Here is a 21,308-nt window from a genome sequence, read left to right as displayed (position 1 = left end):
GTCCTCAGTAAATGATTTTGAGGACTGGAATTTCATTATCCCGGCACCAGCCACAAGGTGGCTATATAGGCCAGTGAGACCAAACCCTACAGCCGTCGGGTGTCCTTGAAAGAGTACTGGGTGGTTTAAGCTCTGTCTTCTGTGTCTAATAGTTCTATCTAGTAGCTCGAGCACCAGAAAGACTTTCCAACTTCCATGAGCTTTGTGTGTCTCCAGAAGTCCCATGTCATTTATCCTAACTCTGAGCCTGACGACTGACCGCTTGGGAAGTTTGTTCTGCCCTCAGAAGCAGTGGATCCTGCTCTGGGCTGGTGCTATGGCTCGGGGGCAGAGCTTACATAGCTAGCCCCAGCACTGATAGAGGGAGCAAGGAAAGAAAGGGCTTTGTGAAACTTATTATTAGACTCTGACATGGTAGGGCTCTGTTTCACCTGTTTGAACCTACATTGTGAAGTTGACCTTTAGCCTAGAGTCAAGGGAAGTAAGCACTACAGGTGGGCTGTGGAGTTGGCTGTACTGGAAACCGGGTGTTAGGAGCCCAGGGTAAATGGGCGGGGTGGGGGGGGGGTCATCTAGCACCTTTTTCTACTGAAAAAGAAAACATAAGAGACAACAGCTCTCCTGGAATGCTGGACTGTTGACTGAGGGAAACGGGGCATTTCCACACTGGCCCAGCCAATGGAGAATTGCAGCCCGGGCTCTCGTGTCTGGGTCTGTTTGTTGTGAGGTGCTTTTCCTTTGACTCAGTAGAGCAAGCTGTCCAGCAGTTGTTGGGGTGCCGGGAGGCTGCCGAGAGCTTCTTGTCCGCAGAGCACACCATGGTGGGGGAGATTGAAGATGGGCTGGCGCAGGCGCATGCTGCCTTAGGTATGCTGTGGTCTTCCTTCCCTGCCTGTGTTCAGCTGTGGCCCTTGCCTTGTCTGTTTGGCTCTCCCTTCCTTTCTGTTTTCCTCACCCTGAGAGCCTTGGGTGGATGGTGGTTCTTTCTGGAATGAGACTGTTCTCCCAGGAGACTGGCGGAAGTCTGCTGCCCACATACAGAAGAGTGTCCATGTGGTTGAAGCTCGCCATGGGCCATCCAGTGTTGAAATCGGCCATGAACTCTTCAAGCTGGCCCAAGTCCTGTTCAACGGGTAGGTCTTTCCTCTTCCTAGCCCTTGGCCAGGGCACGTACTGTTCTATGTTTTACTAGGCACTTCTGTGGATGACTTCTGCAGTGCTTTTAAGCATGTTGAAACCCTTCTATTTCCTCTTTAGGACAAATCTTTGCCCTCTGCTTCACTGACAGACTTTAAGCTTTGAATTTCCTCCTGAGAGCTGTGGAGAAAGCTCTCAGGTCTGAACTGAGTTTCCCAGGGAGGGCTTCCAGGCAGCCCCACCCGCCCTCCAGCATTCCTCTGGGCCCACTCACACCTCCCTTGGCTGCTCCTTCCCAGCACTCTCAGCTCCAGGGCTCTGCTTTTCCCCTGCTTTGCATCCTCTTCCTTTTAAAGCAGTTGTTTTGAAGCAGAAGGAATTCTGCCTGCCGATGCCCTGGCCAGTGTCTGGAGACAACTGTGATCCTTGAGAACTGAAGGAGGGCACTGCCAGCGTCCGGTGGGTAGAGGCTGACCCTGCACGGGCAGCCTCCACGCTGCAGCACTCAAGACAGTTACCTCAGGGTTGAGAAGCCCTGCTTTGCTTTAAAGGTTAAAAAAGGAAACCAAGGGAATGTTGGTAGCACACTTGCCTAGCATACACAAGGCCCTGGGTGCCATTCTTGGCACTGCATATGCATGCATGCTCACACACACACAAAAACACACACACAAAAGACAAGAGCAGAGTTGATGAGCTGGTCCTTCACCCAATTTTGCCCCTGAGATCCCCTGAAGTGAAGTATGTCCCCAGTTGTGTTTCTGTGTGGCCAGCCTACCTCCAGCCTTGATTAAATTCAGTAGTGTACATTGCTAAAGAAAAGGGTCTGAAGCTCAGACCTGATACCAACATGGAAACAGCATATGTGCTCAGAGAGAATGAACAACATGAAGTCATCAGGTGAGACATGGGCACCCTAAAATGAACACTTCTCTCTCACCTCTGTATAAAGCTTCCATAAATGTTGATTAAGGTTTTTAAGTGTGCCCATTTTTCTCAGGATCCTGGAGCCTGCCTCTCTCTCTCTCTCACACACACACACACAAACACACACACACATGCTTTTCTCAAATTCTGCTTTTCAATGTGCTTGTGAAAGTTTCTTTTATACTCTTTTAGATGATAAGATCCTGGAGGGTGTGGTGAACTTTGACCTTTGTTGCCTCCATAAGACCCTAGAGGAGGGAATGAACTTTATCTTTGTCCTCTGTCCAGAAAGGAGACAGTGACCTGACCAGCTTTCCTCCCTTGGTTCAGGTTGGCAGTGCCTGAAGCTCTGAGCGCCATATGGAAAGCGGAAAAGATCCTGTTGGTGCACTGTGGCCCTGAGAGCCCTGAGGTCCAGGAGCTCCGGGAGATGAAATCCTGTTTACTGGACTTGTCAATCCCCGTGGGGCCCTCGGTGTAGAGTGTACATTCTAGTCAGCAGGAAGGGAGCTCCGGCAGATGAGTTAAAGAGGCTGTGTCGGTTTAAAGCTGACATCAGGAAGGACAGGCCCTACCCAGCTGTCCTGCGCTGTGTCTTGATGGCAGGGAGCACTTAGGGCACATAATAGTTAAGATTCATTGTCCTGATGGCTGCTGCTTGCAGGAACTAACTGCCCTCGGATAGAAATCCCCCATCCCCAGAAAAGACTTACCCGTGCCTGTGGAAGCTAAGTGCTTTAAAGGACTGCAGCTGATCTGCAGGCAGCTGATACTAGCCTAGGGTTTTGGCTTGATTTCATCTCACCAAAGGATGAGAGTCTGTTTCTCTGGAACATTCCTGTGGTTTCTGGTAGTAATGAAGTGCTGTGTACCACTCCAGTGGGAACTTCAACTCTTAATCTTATATTATAATTGAAGAACAATATATAGCAAGAAATCCCTGTGGCTCCTTTACGTCAAGAGACACACGATTACAGTCACAATATCCCGCTTTCTTAAATGTTTCATTGAAACTGCTGGTGTGTAATTTGTGAATGAAGAAATAAACACGGGACTGTCTCACTGTTGGGCAGTTTCTTCCTGGGGATGGCAACTCTATTTGCTTCCTACTAGTTTTCTAATTCTTTTATTTATTTGTTTGTTTATTTGTTTTAATGCTCATTGGTGTTTTACTTGCATGTATGTCTGTGTGAGGCTGTCAGAAGCCCTGGAATTGGAGTTACAGACAGGTGTGAGTAGATTCTGGGAAATTACCCGGGCCCTCTGGAAGAACAGCCAGTGCTCTTAACCTCTGAGCCATCTCTCCAGCCCCACAGTTTTTTAATTTTATTCACTGACTTTCATTGAACTTTATGGTAGACTCACTGTCCAGGTACTAATAAAAGCCAGGCTTGAAGGAGTGACTTTATAACACTATGCCTCCTTTCTGTGTCATTCATTAGCGAACCTGGAAGTAGACTACTCGGGTTGTTTATCTGAAGACAGGATCTCACTCGGTAAGACAGTTTCGCCTCAAACATCCCCTACCTCAGCCTTCCATGTGCTAGGTTTAAAAATAATGGGTACAAAGAAGAGAATCAAGAATCCACTGAACAAGAAGCTAGGGGTATAGTTAGTTCACTGGTAGGGTGTGAGGCTTGTGGTTGCATCCCCAAATGTGCCCCTCCCCCACCCCCACAAGTGCTGAGGTTGTAGACATTGCTGCTTATGGTTTCAAGCTGAGACAGAAGGGAAGGACAGCTGCCCCTTCCCTCAAGGATGTGTGGTAGTTCGGACTTCCAGCGTCTGATTTTCTGGCTGATCCTTATTACGTTATTACTGCTGACCAGTCTGTTCGGATGAGTTAGTAGGAAAGAACACCAAGTCCAAGCCAGGCTGGTAATGGTGCACGCCTTTAATTCTTGCACTTGGGAGGCAGAGGTAAGTAGATCTCTGTGAGTTCGAAGCCAGCCTGATCTACAGAGCTAGCTGCAGGACAGATAGGGCAGAGGAGTCTGTCTCAAAAAAACAAAAAAAAAAAACAAAAAAAAAGGAAGAAAAAGAAGACCAAGTCCATTCACACTGCTTTTGAGGACTTGCCCAGCCTGACCATGCCCAAGAAGTGGCTGTTAGTTGCCATGGCATTACAATCCGTAAATAAATAGCCCTGAAGAAGCCTGAGAACAACTTTTCAGGAAGCTGGGTGATGGAAAATAGTTGGAATCCAAACATTTGTAGAATGAAAAGTGGGCAGAATTTGATTCTTCTGCTGTCTATCAACTTAGTCTGAAAGAGGTGACCTGTAAGAGTTTGGGTTTTTTTTTGGGGGGGGGGGGGTTTCAAGGAAAGAATTTAGTCCTACAGACCACTCTATTCTTATTCCAATCCAAGCACATACTATATGTTTTGTTCCTAAGAGCCTATACACTTTGTAAAGTAGCTTCTCTCAAAGGATGTGTTTAGAGTTTTACATATTAGGCCTTATTATATATACACGGAGGCTTTTTTTAAATGCTTTGTAAAAAAAGAATTATTTCCTGAAGTTATAAAGCATGTCTCTCGGGGCTGGAGAGATGGCTCAGTGGTTAAAGGTGTATACTGCTCTTCTGGGAATCCTGAGTTTGATTGCCAGGCACGTGGCAGCTAACAGCCATCTATAATTCCAGCTTCAGGGATCTGTTGCCCTCTTCTGGCCTCTATGGGAACTGCATGCACATGGTACACAGCTATAAATGCAGGCACAACACTCATACACATAAAATAAAAAAAAAAAATCTCTTATTGTCTCTTATGACCTTAGGTTGAGAATACCTGTGCTTGCATTAAAATCTAGCATGGCTGACCATGGTAGCAACACACCTATAATCTCAACACTCAGGAGACTGAGACATGTCAAGATTTAAATGGCAGTCTGGACTGCAAAAGACCTTGACTCAAAATAATGCTGGGTGGTGGTGATGGTACACACCATTAATCCCAGCACTCAGAGAGGTAGAGCCAGGCAGATCTCTGTGAGTTTGAGGTCAGCCTGGTCTACAGAGCAAGTTCCAGGACAGCCAGGACTGTTACATAGAGAACCTTGTCTCAGAAAATCAAAATAATAATAATAATAATAATAATAATAATAATAATAATAATAATAATAATAATAATAAAAGGGCTGAGTCAGGTATGGTGGTAGACAACTTTAGTCCAGCATTCAAAAGGCAGAGTCAGGTGAATCTGAGTTCTAGGCCAGCCTGGCACATTCCAGGACAGCCAGAACTGCGTGGAAAAACCCTGTCTCAGAAAACAAAACAAAACTAATAAAAATAAAGAGGCTAAAGAGGTGTTTCAGCAGTTAGGAGCACATGCTCTTCCAGAGCACCTCAGCTCAGGTCCCAGCACCCACACTAGTGGCTCATAGTCACGTGGGCACCCAAACTCAATTACACAGACATACAGACATTCACACACACATGAAATTAAAAATAAATCTTTCAAAGTAATAAAAAGAGAAATAAAATGAAACTATGCATTTAAACTTGACATGTGGCACAGAGTTTTAATCTCAACATTCAGGAAGCAGGCACAGGCAGATCTCTGAGTTCCAGAGTCGCCTAATCTACATGAGTTCCAGACCAGCCAAGGCTGCATAGTGAGGCTCTGCCTATAAATAAATAAGAGGACTGGAGCAGTGGCTCAGCAGTTAAGCATATGCTGGTCTTGCAGGGAACCCAAACTCAATTCCTAACCTCCTGACAAGCTATTTTAATTCCAATTCCTAGTGACAAGGAACTCAAAACCACCAGTAACCACAGTTCCAAGGGGGTCCGATGCTTCTGACTTCTGCAAACACTTACACTCATGTGCACATATCCACACACAGGCATACATATACATGTAACTAAAAATAAATATAAATCCTTTTTTCAAAAATAAAACCACACGAGCCTGGTGGTGGTGGCATACACCTTTAATCCCAGCACTCTGGAGGCAGAGACAGGTGGATCTCTGAGTTCAAGGCCAGCCTGGTCTACAGAGCGAGTTCCAGGACAGCCAAGGTTACACAGAGAAAAACTGTCTTGAAAAAAAAAACAAAATAGTAATTAGAAAATAAATAACTAAAACCACAAAAGGCAGCGTGGCGCCTCTTTCCTTTCTGCCACCGCCATGCCATCCAGACTGAGGAAGACCTGGAAACTCCGGGGCCACGTGAGCCACGGCCATGGCCGAATCGGTAAACACCGCAAGCATCCGGGAGGACGCGGGAACGCTGGAGGCATGCATCATCACAGGATCAACTTCGACAAATATCATCCAGGTTACTTTGGGAAAGTTGGGATGAGGCATTACCACTTAAAGAGGAACCAGAGCTTCTGCCCGACTGTCAACCTGGATAAACTGTGGACGCTGGTCAGTGAGCAGACCCGGGTCAACGCTGCCAAGAACAAGACTGGAGTTGCTCCCATCATTGATGTCGTGCGATCGGGCTACTACAAAGTTCTGGGGAAGGGAAAGCTCCCTAAGCAGCCTGTCATCGTGAAAGCCAAATTTTTCAGCAGAAGAGCTGAAGAGAAGATAAAGGGTGTTGGAGGTGCCTGTGTTCTGGTGGCTAGAAGCCACTCAGGGAGGCCAATTAAATGCTAACACTTTCCAAGTGAAAAAAAAAAAAAAGGCATTGTGGCACACGCCTACAGTCCAGGCACTTGGGAAGTGGAGTTTCAGGAGTTCAAGGTCATGTCGAAGATGGGGCCCTGTTGGTGTGGTGGTGCATGTCTTTAAGAATTCATGATCTTGCCAGGCGGTGTTGGTGCACACACCTTTAATCCCAGCACTTGGGAGGCAGAGGCAGGTGGATCTCTGTGAGTTTGAGGCCAGCCTGGTCTACAAAAGCTAGTTCCAGGACAGGCTCCAAAGCTACAGAGAAACCCTGTCTCAAAAAAAAGAATTTTCTGAATTTGAAGCCAGCCTTGTCTACACAGCAAGTTCCAGGCCAGCCAGGAATACACAGTGAGACCCTGACTCAAAAAATAAATGGGCCCTGGGCAGTGGTGGCACATACCTTTAATCCCGGCAGAGGTAGACAGATTGCTGTGAGTTCAAGGCCAGCCTGGTCTACAGAGTGAGTTACAGTACAACCAGGGCTATACAGAGAAAACCTGTCTCAAAAAACCAAATAATGGGGCTGGAGAGATGGCTCAATGGTTAAGAGCACTGTCTGCTCTTCCAGAGGTCCTGAGTTCAATTCCCAGCAACCACATGGTGGTTCACAACCATCTGTAATGAGATCTGGGGCCCTCCTCTGGTGTGTGGGCATACATGGAGGCAGAATGTTGTATACATAATAAAAATAAATTTAAAAAAGAATAATAAATAAATAGGCCCAATTGGTAAAAGTTAGCTTGTCCTCTAGGCACAAGAACATAAGGTCAACCCCCAGGAACCATATGAAGAGAAGCAAGTTGTGGCAACACAAGCTTGCAATCCAACATTGGTGAGATGGAGACAAATGGATTCTAGGGGCTTACTGGTCCACCACTAGCCTCGTCTACTTAGTATGTTCCAGGCTGGTGAGAGACTGTAGTCAAAAACAGGGTAGCACGAAGTAACAAGATATCTCAGCAGGAAAAGACACTTGCCTTACAAGCTTGGCAACTCCAGTCCTCAGAAGCCACATCGAGGTGGAAGGAGAAATCACTCCACAGAACTGTCTCCTGATCACCACATGTGTGCCGTGACACACACACACACACATCATGCATGCATACAAATAATCATTTTTAAATGTTTGTGTGGCTGTTTTGCCCGCATGCATGTCTATACACTACATGTATACAGTGCCTATGGAGGCCAGAAGAAAGCACCAGGTTCCCTGGGTGGAGTTATACAGGGTTGTGAGCCACCACATAGGTGCTGGGAACCAAACCCTGGGTCCTCTGCAAAAGGTCTTAATCCCTGAGCCATCTCTCCAGACCCTTGATAATATATATTTTCACCTCCTAAGAAATGACCCCCAAGACTGATCTCTGGCACCTACTCCATCCTCAAACACATACCTACATAAACACAGGTAAAATATACAAGTAAACCTAATTGGGATTTTTTTTCAATTATTTTGTTTTGTTTTTCGAGACAGGGTTTCTCTATAGCTTTTTAAAAAATATTTATTATGTATACAATATTCTTTCTGTGTGTATGTAGAGGGCACCAGACCCCATCACAGATGGTTGTGAGCCACCACGTGGTTGCTGGGAATTGAACTCAGGACCTTTGGAAGAGCAGGCAATGCTCTTAACCTCTGAACCATCTCTCCAGCCCCTTCTCTATAGCTTTGGGGCCTGTCCTGGAACTAGCTCTTGTAGACTAGGCTGGTTAATTTATTTTTATTTTTTATTTTATGTGCATTGGTGTTTTGCCCGCATGTATGTCTGTGTGAGGGTGTCAGATCTTAGAATTACAGACAGTTGTGAGCTGCCATGTGGGTGCTGGGAATTGAACATGGGTCCTCTAGAAGATCAGTCAATGCTCTTAACCACTGAGCCATCTCTCCAGTCCCCCTAGTTGGGTTCTTTAGGAGCATATGTTGCCATTTAGGTTATGAGTCCCCCAAGGTCCCGTGTGGTGAAAGAATGGTCCCAGTGTGGCACTACTGGAAGACAGTAGAATTGTTAAGAGGTTGGGCCTAACAGGCAGATCTCTGTGAGTTCGAGGCCAGCCTGGTCTACAAGAGCTAGTTCCAGGACAGGCCCCAAAGCTACAGAGAAACCCTGTCTTGAAGAGAGAGAAAAAAAAGGGAGGGAGGTGGGCCTAAGACAGATGCGGTGGCCTATGCCTTTAATCCCAACACTGCAGATACAGAGGTAGATGGATCTCTGTGAATTCAAGACCAGCAAGGTCTAAAGAGTGAGTTCCAGGACAGCCAGAACTATTACAAAGAGAAACCCTGTCTCAAAAAAGCAGGGGGGGAGGGGGTGTGCCTAATGGGAAATGGGCGACCAAGGGGATCTCTGGCCTCTTTTCTGTTTGCTTCCAGGTCATAAGACAAGCTGCAGCCGGGCGATGGTGGCGCACGCCTTTAATCCCAGCACTCGGGAGGCAGAGACAGGCGGATCTCTGTGAGTTCGAGACCAGCCTGGTCTACAAGAGCTAGTTCCAGGACAGGCTCCAAAAAAGCCACAGAGAAACCCTGTCTCAAAAAACCAAAAAAAAAAAAAAAAAGACAAGCTGCAATGCTGCTTCATCACAGGCCCCAAAGCAAGGGCCCAGTCACGGGCTGGGGCCTCTAAAACAGCTGTGGATTTCCCCAGGCCTGTGTTAGGGTGAGAGAAAGCTGAGCAGCACCACAGCAAGCTTCAGTAGTTGTGGGGGTGGGGGTGCCCTCCAAGAGGCGGGTGCGAGTCCTCCTCATCCACCAGCATCCCCAGAACAGGAACGGGTGAGTTTCTGCAGGCCTTGAGCAGAGCCAGTTATGAGTATGTAAATTCATAACGACTGGTTTTCCTCCATACTAAATATAGCTTCAAACAGAAGGAAAAAAGTAGCAGAAATTAAGGAAAAGCTCTTTTATTGCGAAGGATACATTGAAGCTGTAGGGCAGCCTTCCTGGAATGTATAATCGGCGATCCCGCTAGGGTTTTCTCCTTGAGCACACTGAGTAGAAGCACTAAGTGCTCCTAGGGTCCAGAATTTTGCCTATGAAGAGAAGGGCCCCTGTGTCTGTGTCTCTCAGGACAAAGATGAAAGGCTGGTTAAGGTGATAGTCTAGCGGGAAGGTGAGGCGGACAGGCTGGAGGTCTGGGTTGGGGCTGCTGTCTGCCCCCTCCTCATTCCACTCAAAAGCAGCCCTGTGTTCCACTTGGGTGAGCTTGACAGGTTTGCCTGTGATCTTGCTGAAGTCAGGTGACTCAAACAAGGACTGTAGTTCTGTAGAGATTGAGAGAGATTTCATTAAAGCCTTCCTTGTCCACCTCACGTGCGCACACACACACACACACACACACACACACACACACACACAATCCTGGCTTGTGTAAGCTGAATCTCAAGAAAGCAAGCTAGGAGTAGAGCCCTGCTTTGCCCTGTGAGGTGTGAGGTGTTCTGAGCCACCACAGTGCCCTACCTGAGAGCAGGGACAGCAAGGGAAACAGGCCTGGCCTGAGACATGCTCAGGGGACCAACGACTAAGTCTGATGGGAAAGGGGTTCTGTGACCCCTCCCTCAGAGTGTAGCGAGTGCGCAAGGCCACCCTACGAAGTTCTGTCAGCAGGGTGGAAGCCCAGTTCCAGCCCCCAGGGCAGTAGTCCTGCAGACATACTCATCTCCTGCAGAGACTTGGTGACTTCCCCTTCGTAGCTCAGCTTCAGCTTGGGGACAGTCAGCACAGCTTGGATCGTCTTCAGTTCTCGATCTATGTCATGGATGAACTCAGAAGTGAGGCTCTCCTCTATCATGGTCAAGTTCTGGGTCACCGTCAGGGGCAGGAAGAAGATGATGCTCATGCTTCCGGTCAAGGGCAGCTGGGCAATCTAACAACAGAGAGCAGGTGAGCTGGTTCTGGGCCAAACCCCATAACCAGGAGCTGTTCCCCTCTCCTGGCACGGGCCCCAGCCCCAGCCCCAGCCTGGCAACAGCTGGCCTTTGCTGGCCTGCCAGTCCTTCAGGGGTAGGCAGTTTTCTCCTAGGCTTAACACCAGTGGAAGTTTGATGAAAAATTTCTAGCGTGTGGTTTATCTTAGTTGGGATTTCTATTGCTGTGATAAAATGTAACCAAAAGCAACTTGGCAAGGAAAGGGCTTATTTCATCTTAGAACTCTGAGGTCACACTGATCACCAAGGGAACTCAGGGCAGGAACTGACTGACGCAAAGACCATAGTGGAACGTTGCTTTCTGGCTTACTCCCCCATGGCACGTTAGCCTGCCTGTTTAGACCAGCCAGAACCACGTGTTCGGTAGTGGCATGGTCCATGGTGGACTGGGCCTCCCGCATCCGTCATTAATCAAGAAAATGCGCCACAAGTGTGCCCAGAGGCCAGCCTGCTGGGGGCATTTCCTCAGTTGCCCTCTTCTGGATGTCGCTAACACTAAGCAGGACCTAGTTCTCAGGAGCTGGAGTTGAATGTCCTCCAGAGTCTCCCTGCCAGCACTTACAGAGCCCTGGACTAGAAATGAACACTAAAACAGATCCTTTGACCTAAGTAAGGCCATGGAACTTTCACTGTCAGGGCTTCCCAGAACCCTTACAACCATATTACGGAAATGTCATTTCTCTGGACTGTATCAGGCTTTTTTTTTTTTTGAGACAAGTCTCTCTATTATGCTGCTCTGGAACTTTTTATATAGACCAGACTGGCCTCGAACTCACAGAGATCCACCTACTCCTGCCTTCTGGGTGCTGGATTAAAGTGTGCCACCACAGCCCACTGTTTCAGGCACTTTTGTCAGATTTCCAAAGAAACCATAGTCTAGAAGGGGTTAGTAACTACTGATATAGAACTGAAAGAAGTCAGGGACACTGAGAGCTTTAGAATGTCAGTGTGTGACATTTGTGACAAAGCTGTCGGAATCTGGCTCTTAATTCTAAGAAGAGGCACTGTCAGGAAAAGGCAGCTTTGGGTTGGGCGCGGCGCAGTAGGAGAGCACATGCCAACCTTCATGAAGTTGTGGGTTGATCCCTAGCGCCACATTAACCAGGGTGGTGGCACACGCCTACAATGCCAGCCTTTTGGAGGAAGAGACAGGAAGATCAGGAGTTCAAGGTCATCCTCAGCTAGTAAGTTTGAGGCCAGCCTGAGTTACACGAGGCTCCCTTTCAAAAAGGAAAAAGGAAAGAAATAATCAACACCTGAGTGCCAAGTCTTTTTCTTTCTTTCTTTTGTTTCTGGCTGTACTAAGGATTAAACCCAGTGCTTTGCTCGTGCGAGGCAGGACTTTACCACTGTACTCCCCAGTGAGTGCCTAGCCTTTGTTTCTTTGTTTGTATGTGCATGAGTGGTTGCCTGTGCACCACACACATGTCTGATATCTGCAGAGGCCAGAAGAGGGTGCTGGATCCCCTGGAACTGGACTTACAGACAATCATGAGCTGCTATGTAGATGCTGGGGAATAGGACCTGGCTCCTCAGAGAGAGCAGCCAATGCCCTTAACCACTGAGCCATTGTTCAAGCCCATTTCTCTTTTTTGGTTTTTTTTTTTTTTAAAGATTTATTTATTTATTTATTTATTTATTTATACAGTATCCTGCCTGTAGGCCAGAAGAGGGCACCAGATCTCATTACAGATGGTTGTGAGCCACCATGTGGTTGCTGGGAATTGAACTCAGGACCTCTGGAAGAGCAGCCAATGCCCTTAACCACTGAGCCATCTCTCCAGCCCCCATTTCTGTTTTTGAGATGGTCTCAAAGTACAGACTGGGCTCTTGATTACCCTACCTCAGCCTCCTGACTGCTGGCATTACAGGTGTCTGTCACCATCCCCAGCTCTGGGTGCCAGGTCTTGAAAACCTGTTTTTTATGACCTTGATTCTTATAACAAATTCTTGGAGAGTAAGTTCTGATAACTACTTCTCACTCCACTTCAAGAAAAGGAAAGACAGCAGACAGTGGTGGTGCACACCTTTAATCCCAGCACTCAGGAGGCAGAGCCAGGTGATCTGAGTTCGAGGCCAGCCTCGCCTATAGAGCCAGTTCCAGGACAGCCAGGGACACACAGAGAAGTCTGTCTTGAAAACCCAGAAAAAAGAGGAAGAGGAGGAAAAGGAAATGCCAAGGAACATTACTAACTTGGCAAAAGTCACACAATAAAATTAAGATGCTTGGCCGATGTCAGTGGCATCCACTCCATACCACCCTGCCCCTCTCTGCCCCCTCCGCCCCCCATCCCTACAGACCTTGCAGTTGAGATCAGAATCCAAGCCGTATCGTAAGATGGCCTTGGGTTCTGACATCATGGGGACTTTCACAGTCCTGTCCTCATCCAAGTGAAAATCCTGGAGGGTCGTCTTTCTCGAGTCAAACTTTGTTACCCACTGCCCTGGAAGGAAACATATGGAGCTTCTGAGCCACTGTCACCGGAAAGGCCAGGGGACCAGGCTGGGTCTCCATCGGCCAAAGAACCCTGAGCTGTCAGTAGCATGGACACAGGAGCTGCTGGGTCCCAGCATGTGTGGGGTTGACCGCAGGGTCCATGGACTGCAGGTGCTGGCTGTCTTCCCTAAGGAAACTAGGGTGGAAATAAGTGGGTGTTGTCACTGTGCTTGGATCACCGAGCTCCTTTTGTCTAAGGTGGCCTTTCATATGTTGGGTTGTACCTGCTCTCCTAGCCCCTGTGTACTTGGAGCAGGGAGCCCCGGGGCCTCCCTCTAGGTTAGGCATCCACTCTTGCTGCTACTCGGAAAGATGGTCATGTCTTAAGAGGGAAATTAGCCAAACCGTTTCTGCCACAAGCCCTTTTCTGAAAAAAGCAGACCTCTTGTGAGGCCTGTGGAAGGGCCTCCTGATGCATTACTGCTGCCTCCAGGAGTGTTGACAGGTCACTGGAAGCAGCTTCCTGAGCACAGGTGGGGTCTCAGGAGGACAGGGTCGCTGTGAGAACAATACCGCATATATTGTACAGAGTGTGAAGTCGCTGTGTAATTGTCACAGGAAAGCTGAGGAGACAGGCGTCTCAGGAGAAACTTAGGGCTCTGTGCTCACAGGGCACAGCCGCAATTCAACCTGGTCTGATTCGGAGCCAGAGATCTGTGGCCACCCCCACTCAGCCATTTCACCTGCCACCTAGTTCAGAGACACGTGGTAAATGCCAAGCAGAAAGGCAAGCACACATGGCTTTCATACCCTCCTCTGGCCCTGCACCTGCGTCGTCGTGTTCACCACACACAGACACACACGCACACGCACTCACACTGCCCTCCCTTGGCCAAACAGAAATAGAGAAGCCCTCACCCTTGAAGTAAGCCACGCCGAGGAGGAGGATGCTGATGGCACTGGGCATTTCCCTTGTGGAGCGAGCGATTTTCCCTTTCATCTGGGCCTGCACCCAGTTATTAATCTCCTGGAGATCTATTCGAGGGTTGCCAGTGAGGATTCTGGGCCTGGTCCCGTAAGACTTCTCCAGAGGTGCAACAAAGCTGGATTTTACTCGAAGTTCTTGAGAGGGAGCAGATCAAAGATTAGTATATGAGAGTAGAGCCAGCGCCCTCACTTTGAAAGCATGCCAGACCCCAACTTCCTGCCCAGCATCTTCCCCTGACTTGCTGGGCCATCTGCTGGCTTGCCCAGACCCTGGACAGGGAACAATGGATTCTACCCATTGCAATCCCCTTCATGTTACTGCCCTCCCCAGACCCTCCTGCTGTCTCCCACAGCCCATTTCCTCTTTCTGATCCTCTGTGGTCTCACAGGCCCCTTCCTGCCCACCACTGCCAGGCCTGGCCTGAGCACACACAGTCTGTTGTTTAGACAGAAGCCCAGCATGGAGCATACAGGCGACTCGGGGCCAGAAAAGCAACCTTGTGCCAGGCATGATGGTGTGTGTCTGCACTTGGAGAGCAGTGGCAGCACTATAAGTCACGGGGCCAGTTTGGACGACATAGACTTTAAGGGGTGGGGTGGAGTGGGCTACTGACTCCTCTCAAACACAATTCTGGAAGCACTCTTGAGGCTCTTCTCAGGGGCAGTCACGGAGGCAAGGAGTTCTTTGTAGGTGCCGTGAATGTCGGGGTTGCTGATCAAGTCGTAGTAAAGAGCCCGGTGTATGACAGACTCTGTTCGCTGTTCAGCTCCTGCCAAGGAGAAGAGGATGGCGGGCTTCACAGCTGCCCAGGGGACCCACAGCAGACAGGGGGATTCTATACCTGATCTTTTGTCTTCTGAGAACCCGAGGAGGCCGATGTTGCAGACATTGTAGGTGGACAAAAAGCTTCAGGGAAACAAGGACTGCATTGCTAGGAAAAGTCTCTAAACTAGGCCAAGGCCATCAGACCTACAGAGAGACGGCTGGGATGGAGTCCCTGAAGTCCATCATTACCTATACCCATTCTGAGCAGGAACCCCAGCCTGCTCCTGGCAGCTGTACCCCTAGATCCTGGGTAAATGACTAACACAATAGGGGTTCACTTACAGAACCAAGGAGAATGTCACTTTCCTAAAGTGGTAGGAAGTGTGTGTGTGTGTGTGTGTGTGTGTGTGTGTGTGTGTGTGTGTATGTGTGTGCAGCCAGGACTGCAGCCCCCACCTTCCCTTTGCTCCCCTGGCATCCTAGACATGGAGGCTCAGGGTGGGGAAATTCAGGTCCATCTGCAGCCCCCTTCGGCTGACACTCACCCAGAGAAAGAGCAGACAGGGCTGTGGCCACGCTGAGTGGAGACAGCAGAACATTGGCAGTTGGGCTGGCACTGGATCTCAGGCGGTACAGGTCATAGCCGAAGTTGGAAACGGCTGCTGCCAGCTTGTTTACAGGGACCTTGAAGAAGGGGTCCTCCTCCTCCACTGGCTCCCCTGTGCTGTCAGGGGCTGGAGAGCCCTGGGTCAGAACACAAGGACCAGTGGGAAGGCACAGTGAATGGCATTGCCTCCAGCTTGGGGTTGTCCTCTGGTCCCTGGGGGCCATTAGTCTAAGTTGGAATGAGTGTGTGCTCTCCTCTATGCTGGAGAGAGGCAACACCATGGCTCGCCAGGCTTGACCTGTGACTTGAGAGCAGGAAGCCTGGCCTACTTTAAAATAAAACTGGTCGGGCTGGGGAGCTAGCTCAGTAAAGTACTGGCCCGACAGCATGAGGACCTGGATTCAATCCCCAGAAGGCACGCAAAAAAGGCTGGGCATGGTTGGTGCATGCTTGTAATCTCAGCGCTGGGGAAGGAGAAATGGGCAGGTCTGTGCGGCTCACTGGCCCTTGAGCCTGGACTAGTCAGTGTGTTCCAGGCCAGTGAGGGGTCCTGTTTCAGAAACCAAGGCGGACAGCATGAGGAATGGGGTCAACTCTGGGTTGACTTCTAGCCTACAAACACTCTGTCTCTATGTCTCTCTGTCTCTCTGCAGGAGACCTCCCCACCACCACCACCAAAGAAACCTGTCCTCAGGCTACATACCACACTCTTCTCTGCTCACCATTTTGGACTCAGAATTCTGAGTCCACCTAGGTTCTGCTGTGACATTCTCCCTGTCTCTCCTGACAAGCCCTAACCCAAACTCAGAACCCACAGTGCCCAGGGCCATAGCTAATATATCCAACTGCCTTGTCCCTTGTGTGACAGGACCCTACACCTACTTCCTCCATACAGCAGAGGCTTCTCTACACCTGGAAAGGTGAGGCAAATACTTGTCTTGCTGCTAGAGGAATGAAGGCCAGAACCTGCCCTGCACCCAACGCTGTCGTCCTGTGCTGGCTCCTCTGCTGCCAGCCGAGGAGGGGCTAGAACAGCTGCTGCCCACACCTGCCCACCCTACTGACCTCAGAGCTGCTGGCGACATTCTGGCTGCTGCCATACCCGAGCAGGGCTCCAGTCCAGAGGAGTAGCACCAGGGCCTGCATCCTGAAACTACAGGAGAAAAAAGAGGGCAAGCGACTCCCCTCCCCCACACCCTGCCTTGCCACCCCACCACCCACAGTGGGGTGAGCACTTTCCTTCCAGCTCTTGACCCCAAAATGGGCTGTCAGCTTGAGGCTTGCTGTCCCAACTGCACCTGCTGCTGCACATGACTGTCAGGAGACACACCTTCCAGCCTAAGCGCCAAAGTAATGAGGACCTGCTGAGGGCTCTTCTGGCCCCAAGAAACTCGTCTAGAGCAGACACACACCAAGGCTTTCCCATGGGGGCATACAGCCGTCTCATTTGGTAGGATTTGGAGCCTGTCTCGGGATGGGAGCAGAACCCAGGTCTTCAGAGACTCACAGACCATCTGGTCTAGCCCTGCTATCCACCAAAAGATTTCTGGCCAAAAACCTAGGATAAAGACACTCTGTCCTGTGTATTTGCCCCTTACCCCCCCCCCCTTTTTTTTAAGATGGGATATTGCCTATGTAGCCCAGGCTAGCCTTGAACTTGCAGCTACTCTCTTCCATCTGCCTCCTGAGTGCTGGAATTCCAGGTGTGTGCCACCATGCCTGACTTGGCCCCATTCTTTCATCTCAAGAGGAATTCCTTACTTAGCTAAGAGGGTGTAGACTGCCTGGGCTCTAACCCTGACTTCATAGCTATCCAAAGAATAAATCCCTCCTGGCATTGTAGTTCTTACCTACTGTTATGAAGCTTAAATTATATAACCTCCCCCTCATTCTTTTTTGAGACAGTTTTGCTATATTTAGGGTGGCCTTGAATGTGTGATCCTCCTACCTCTGCTTCCCAAGTACTGAGGTCACAGGTCACAATCACATCTGCTAGACAATATCTTAGCAGCCCTTATCAGAGCCAGAGGTTGGGAAGATCTCAGCTGTTCCTCCCGCTGACATCTCTTCTGATGACCCACGACTTCCCCCACCCACTAGCATGAAAACTGCTCTTAACCCCAGAGCCTGCCTATCTGCCTGCCTGCCTGCTGCCTACGTGTCTGCTGCCTATCTGCCTGCATGCCTGTCTGCTCCCTGCCTGCCTGCTGCCTGCTGTCTGGTGCCTGCCTGCCTTCCAGCTGCCTGCCTGTCTGCTGCCTGCCTGCCTACTGCCTGCCTGCCTGCATGCTGCCTGCCTGCCTACTGCCTGCCTGCCTGCATGCTGCCTGCCTGCCTGCTGGCTACCTGCTGCCTGCTGTCTGCTGCCTGCCTGCTGTCTGCCTGCCTGCCTGCCTGCCTGTCTGCTGCCTATTTGCCTGCATGCCTGTCTACTGCCTGCCTGCCTGCCTGCTGCCTGCTGTCTGCTGCCTGCCTGCCTTCCAGCTGCCTGCCTGCCTGCCTGCCTGCCTGCTGCCTGCCTGCCTGCTGCCTGCTGTCTGCTGCCTGCCTGCATGCTTCCCTGCCCAGACTCTGGCCTGGCACTTGGACTACAAGGCAAAATTGAAATCTGGGATGTGGGTCCTCACAAATCATTCCTGTGCTCCCCTGAAGTCAGGTCTAGGGTGGGGGACAAGGTCCACAGAAAAACTCATCCTGGAAAGAAAAGACCACAGTCTGTCCTGGCATGCCCTCCACCCATCCTACAGCACACACCCCCAGAAGTGCCCGCTCATTTCCACCGTTATCCTGTCACATACACTTGCCCTCCCCCACCACACACACATCACCAACTTTTCTGACTTCCCAGAACAAACTGGATCTGAAATGTTAGGAGTGCAGGCTGTACCAGTTGGCTGAGGTCCTTCAAGTTAAGTCAAATAATCCACTAGACGACCAGAGCCCAACAAGAGAAAGGCTCTCTGAGTTTACTCTGCTTCCGGCAGCACCACCAGCAGGAACCAGCCTCCCTCTTTCGTTTTTTTGTTTTGTTTTGTTTTGTTTTGTGTTTTTTTTTTTTTTTTTTTGGTTTTTCGAGACAGGGTTTGGAACTAGCTCTGTAGACCAGGCTGGTCTCGAACTCAAAGAGATCCGCCTGCCTCTGCCTCCCGAGTGCTGGGATTAAAGGCATGCGCCACCAACGCCCGGCAAGCCTCCCTCTTTCTAACCCTTCATCTATGACAGATCTCCTGTGGGAATTCTAGGGACCCCTGTGTTCTCACCCAGGGGTACTGCCTCCCAGCTTCGTAAGGAGAAAACCCTTTGGCACAACAGAGAAAGTGATACAGACTGGAGCCCTCCCCACCCAGCCCCACCCATCACAGGCAGCAGCCTTCCTCCGCTGAACCCCAACAGACTGATTTATCAGAGATGCACAGAAAGCTCTGGTCCCTCTGGGTGGGTAGTGACCAAGAGAAGGGAGGCGATGGTCACCCTTGGCATCCTAATCCAGGAAATAAGTGAGATACACTTGCAGATGGGACCTCCTGGATTTCCTCCAGGTCTAAGTGACAGCTCATTGTTACCACGTGGGTAGACTGGGAACTGAAGCTGAGGTGGGGAACCTGGTAGGTGTGGGGAGACACAGGGGTCCAATGCTGGCCCAAGAGCTATAAGCAGGAACAGGTGTTAGTAGGCTGTCTGAATTCTCCACCCGAAGTCACAGGAATTAAGGAAGTGGCAGGAGGGGCAGAAAGTGAGGGACCACAGCAGTGGCTCCATAGGACATATGCAAGGCCCTGGGAGCCATAACTGGGCTGGGTAGGCAGCTGTTGGCTAGCCAGGGGCACCAGGACAATGATTCTGTCCAAAGAGCAGTGTCCAAGCCAGACTCCTGGGCTACAGGTGGGGGAGGACATGAGAAAGGGTCGCGATCCCCCCTCTGAGCCAAGGTCTGCCCCAAATCAAGAGACACAGAAACTGGGCTGTTGTGGTCTCGAATCTGAGCTAGGACGACAAGTGGGAGCCAGTACATGTGTTTCAGATTAAACCCAGCCGGGAGACAAACATGTTGCTCCTCCTCCACTGCCGCCTCCTCCCAGAACCAAGCAGCCTTTGAGCCACACGGCAGTGGACATGTGGACAGTGCAGGGGAGGACACTTCCTTCTCCACTGGCCCAAGGACTGTTTCCAGGGGTCCAGTCTGGCTGGCTCACGGCTACACCATTCACCTCCGGGGCAGTTTTGTTTTGTTTTCTGAAATCTTGGAACCTGAAACACCCATAGCTGCATCTCCCAACACCCCAGAAAAGTCAGCCCTGGGACCAGAACTCCTGGGCAGTCACCCATCCCCCTCAGCCTGGGAGCTGAACTGATGGGCGGCTAAGGTCCAGACAGTGGCTGGCACTTGGAAAACCTGTCTCTTTTCTTTGATCCAGACTACTCTCTGCTGTGGCTTCCTCGGGAGGTAAGGCTGCAGCAGGACAACCAGACCCCACACACCAGCTCGGCTAAATGGTACTTATTGTTTGCAAGAGGCCATGACCTCATTTGTTTCCCATTCGCTTGGTAACGGAGAATGGGTGGGGGCTGGACAGTGGACCTAGCAGGCATCCCATGCCAGCAGGACTCAGTTGCTCCTTGCTGGGGTGGAGGGAGGTCAGCGCCAGTTGACTGTGCAAAGCAGCAATATGAGTGAGTGGAGCCAAGCTGGGCTGCAGGAAGACCATTTTCCTTGCTCACTGCTGGAGGAAGCAAGTCCAGGGAGAACCCTGCCTGTAGGATGATAGCCCCTTTGGGATACTGTTCAGACCAAACCCAGAGCTTGGCTCCCCCACTTCCCACTGCCCACCACCACCACATTGTTTCCCAACTCCATTCAAAACCCCATCTAGCCTCTCCTTTTGTTGCAGTGGGATAACATAGGGAATAATAGCGTCCCGGCCCTCCGTCCCCCAATTCCCTCTTCCCTCTCATCTGTTCACATTGGTCCCTAAACTGCAGAGGCTGCTGTATCCTTACCTGCACCCCTCTTTTCTGGTCTTTGGGGTACGCCTGCCCCTCCCAGTCCCTCAAGCCAGGGGTCCTCTCCCATCCGTCATCTCCAGGCTAGACTAGGAGCTGCCTTACCTGTGGTCTGCTGCAGCTCCTCTCTCAGCCAAGGTCCCTCTCAGCCTGTACCCTGAGGGGGCTCTAGCAAGCTGTGGAGTGAATAGCTGCCTCCCAACCCAGCGTCCAGCAGGCTTCAGATTACAGCTACTCCTTTCTTAAAGTGACCTGACTCAATTTGAACTCTGTGATTGCATCATTGTCTGGTGTTAACTTTAACCCACTGCTGCCCTTCCTTCATCTGTCCCCAAGACCACGCATTTCACAGTCCCCTCCCTTGGGCCTTCATCTCTCCTCGGTGGGACTAGCCACATGATGGCTGACTTCACAAGGCACTTGGGCCAGCTTGGGGTAGGTCATGGGTCTGCACCTGAACATCAGAAAGGATTGACTGAGCGTCAGGCTACATGGAGAGAAAGTGAGCCGGTGCAGGGGTGCGGGTCTGCCCGGGTGGTTGCCTGTGGCTCTCCCGGCAGTTGGGGAGCAAGACAGTTCTCCCTCTCCTGGAAAATGAAGGGATGGACTGTCTGTTCTGAAGTTCTGTGCTCTCTGAAGATTACAAAGAATGGTTGGGTTGGAGAGATGCTCAGAGGTTAAGAACACTCGTTGCTTTGGCAGAAGTCCTGAGTTCTATTCCCAGCACCCACCCCAGGAACTCACATCTGCCTGTAATGCCCGCTTCAGAGAATCTGATGCCATCTTCTGGCCTCCTCGGGTATCACATGCATACAGAAACCCAAACACTGACACACAGACACATAAAAATTAAAAAATCTTGGGGGCTGGAGAGATGGCTCAGCGGTTAAGAGCATTGC

At 50.2% G+C, this 21,308-nt stretch overlaps 2 protein-coding genes and 1 pseudogene across 5 annotated transcripts in view; 2 read left to right on the top strand and 1 right to left on the bottom strand.

Moving 5' to 3' along the window:
- The window catches only part of Smyd4 (SET and MYND domain containing 4), a 59,274-nt gene extending 56,059 nt beyond the window's left edge, over positions 1-3,215 (top strand). For 2 of the 3 annotated variants that reach the window (XM_013347006.2, XM_026780948.1), the window contains exons 9-11: positions 748-867; positions 1,010-1,133; positions 2,395-3,215. In XM_013347006.2, the coding sequence (XP_013202460.1) occupies positions 748-867; positions 1,010-1,133; positions 2,395-2,545 (395 nt within the window). In that variant the 3' untranslated portion in view covers positions 2,546-3,215. The remainder of the gene's footprint in view (positions 1-747; positions 868-1,009; positions 1,134-2,394) is intronic. The other variant, XM_005349556.2, reaches the window with a different exon arrangement.
- A 2,955-nt stretch (positions 3,216-6,170) lies between these two features.
- On the top strand, positions 6,171-6,699 carry LOC101993122 (annotated as a pseudogene).
- Positions 6,700-9,572: 2,873 nt separating this feature from the next.
- The window catches only part of Serpinf1 (serpin family F member 1), a 13,242-nt gene continuing 1,506 nt past the window's right edge, over positions 9,573-21,308 (bottom strand). The window contains exons 1-8 of one of the 2 annotated variants that reach the window (XM_005349554.2): positions 20,515-20,654; positions 16,474-16,561; positions 15,347-15,545; positions 14,650-14,805; positions 13,967-14,170; positions 12,913-13,055; positions 10,340-10,550; positions 9,573-9,948 (exon numbers count right to left, since the gene is read on the bottom strand). In XM_005349554.2, the coding sequence (XP_005349611.1) occupies positions 9,689-9,948; positions 10,340-10,550; positions 12,913-13,055; positions 13,967-14,170; positions 14,650-14,805; positions 15,347-15,545; positions 16,474-16,554 (1,254 nt within the window). In that variant the 5' untranslated portion in view covers positions 16,555-16,561; positions 20,515-20,654 and the 3' untranslated portion in view covers positions 9,573-9,688. Of the gene's footprint in view, positions 9,949-10,339; positions 10,551-12,912; positions 13,056-13,966; positions 14,171-14,649; positions 14,806-15,346; positions 15,546-16,473; positions 16,562-20,514; positions 20,655-21,308 lie in introns of those variants that run through there. The other variant, XM_026780886.1, reaches the window with a different exon arrangement.

The sequence above is a fragment of the Microtus ochrogaster genome, chromosome 7 (assembly GCF_000317375.1).
Source record: "Microtus ochrogaster isolate Prairie Vole_2 chromosome 7, MicOch1.0, whole genome shotgun sequence".
In the NCBI taxonomy this organism is placed as follows: domain Eukaryota; kingdom Metazoa; phylum Chordata; class Mammalia; order Rodentia; family Cricetidae; genus Microtus; species Microtus ochrogaster.
This window is presented reverse-complemented; position numbering and strand designations above follow the sequence as displayed.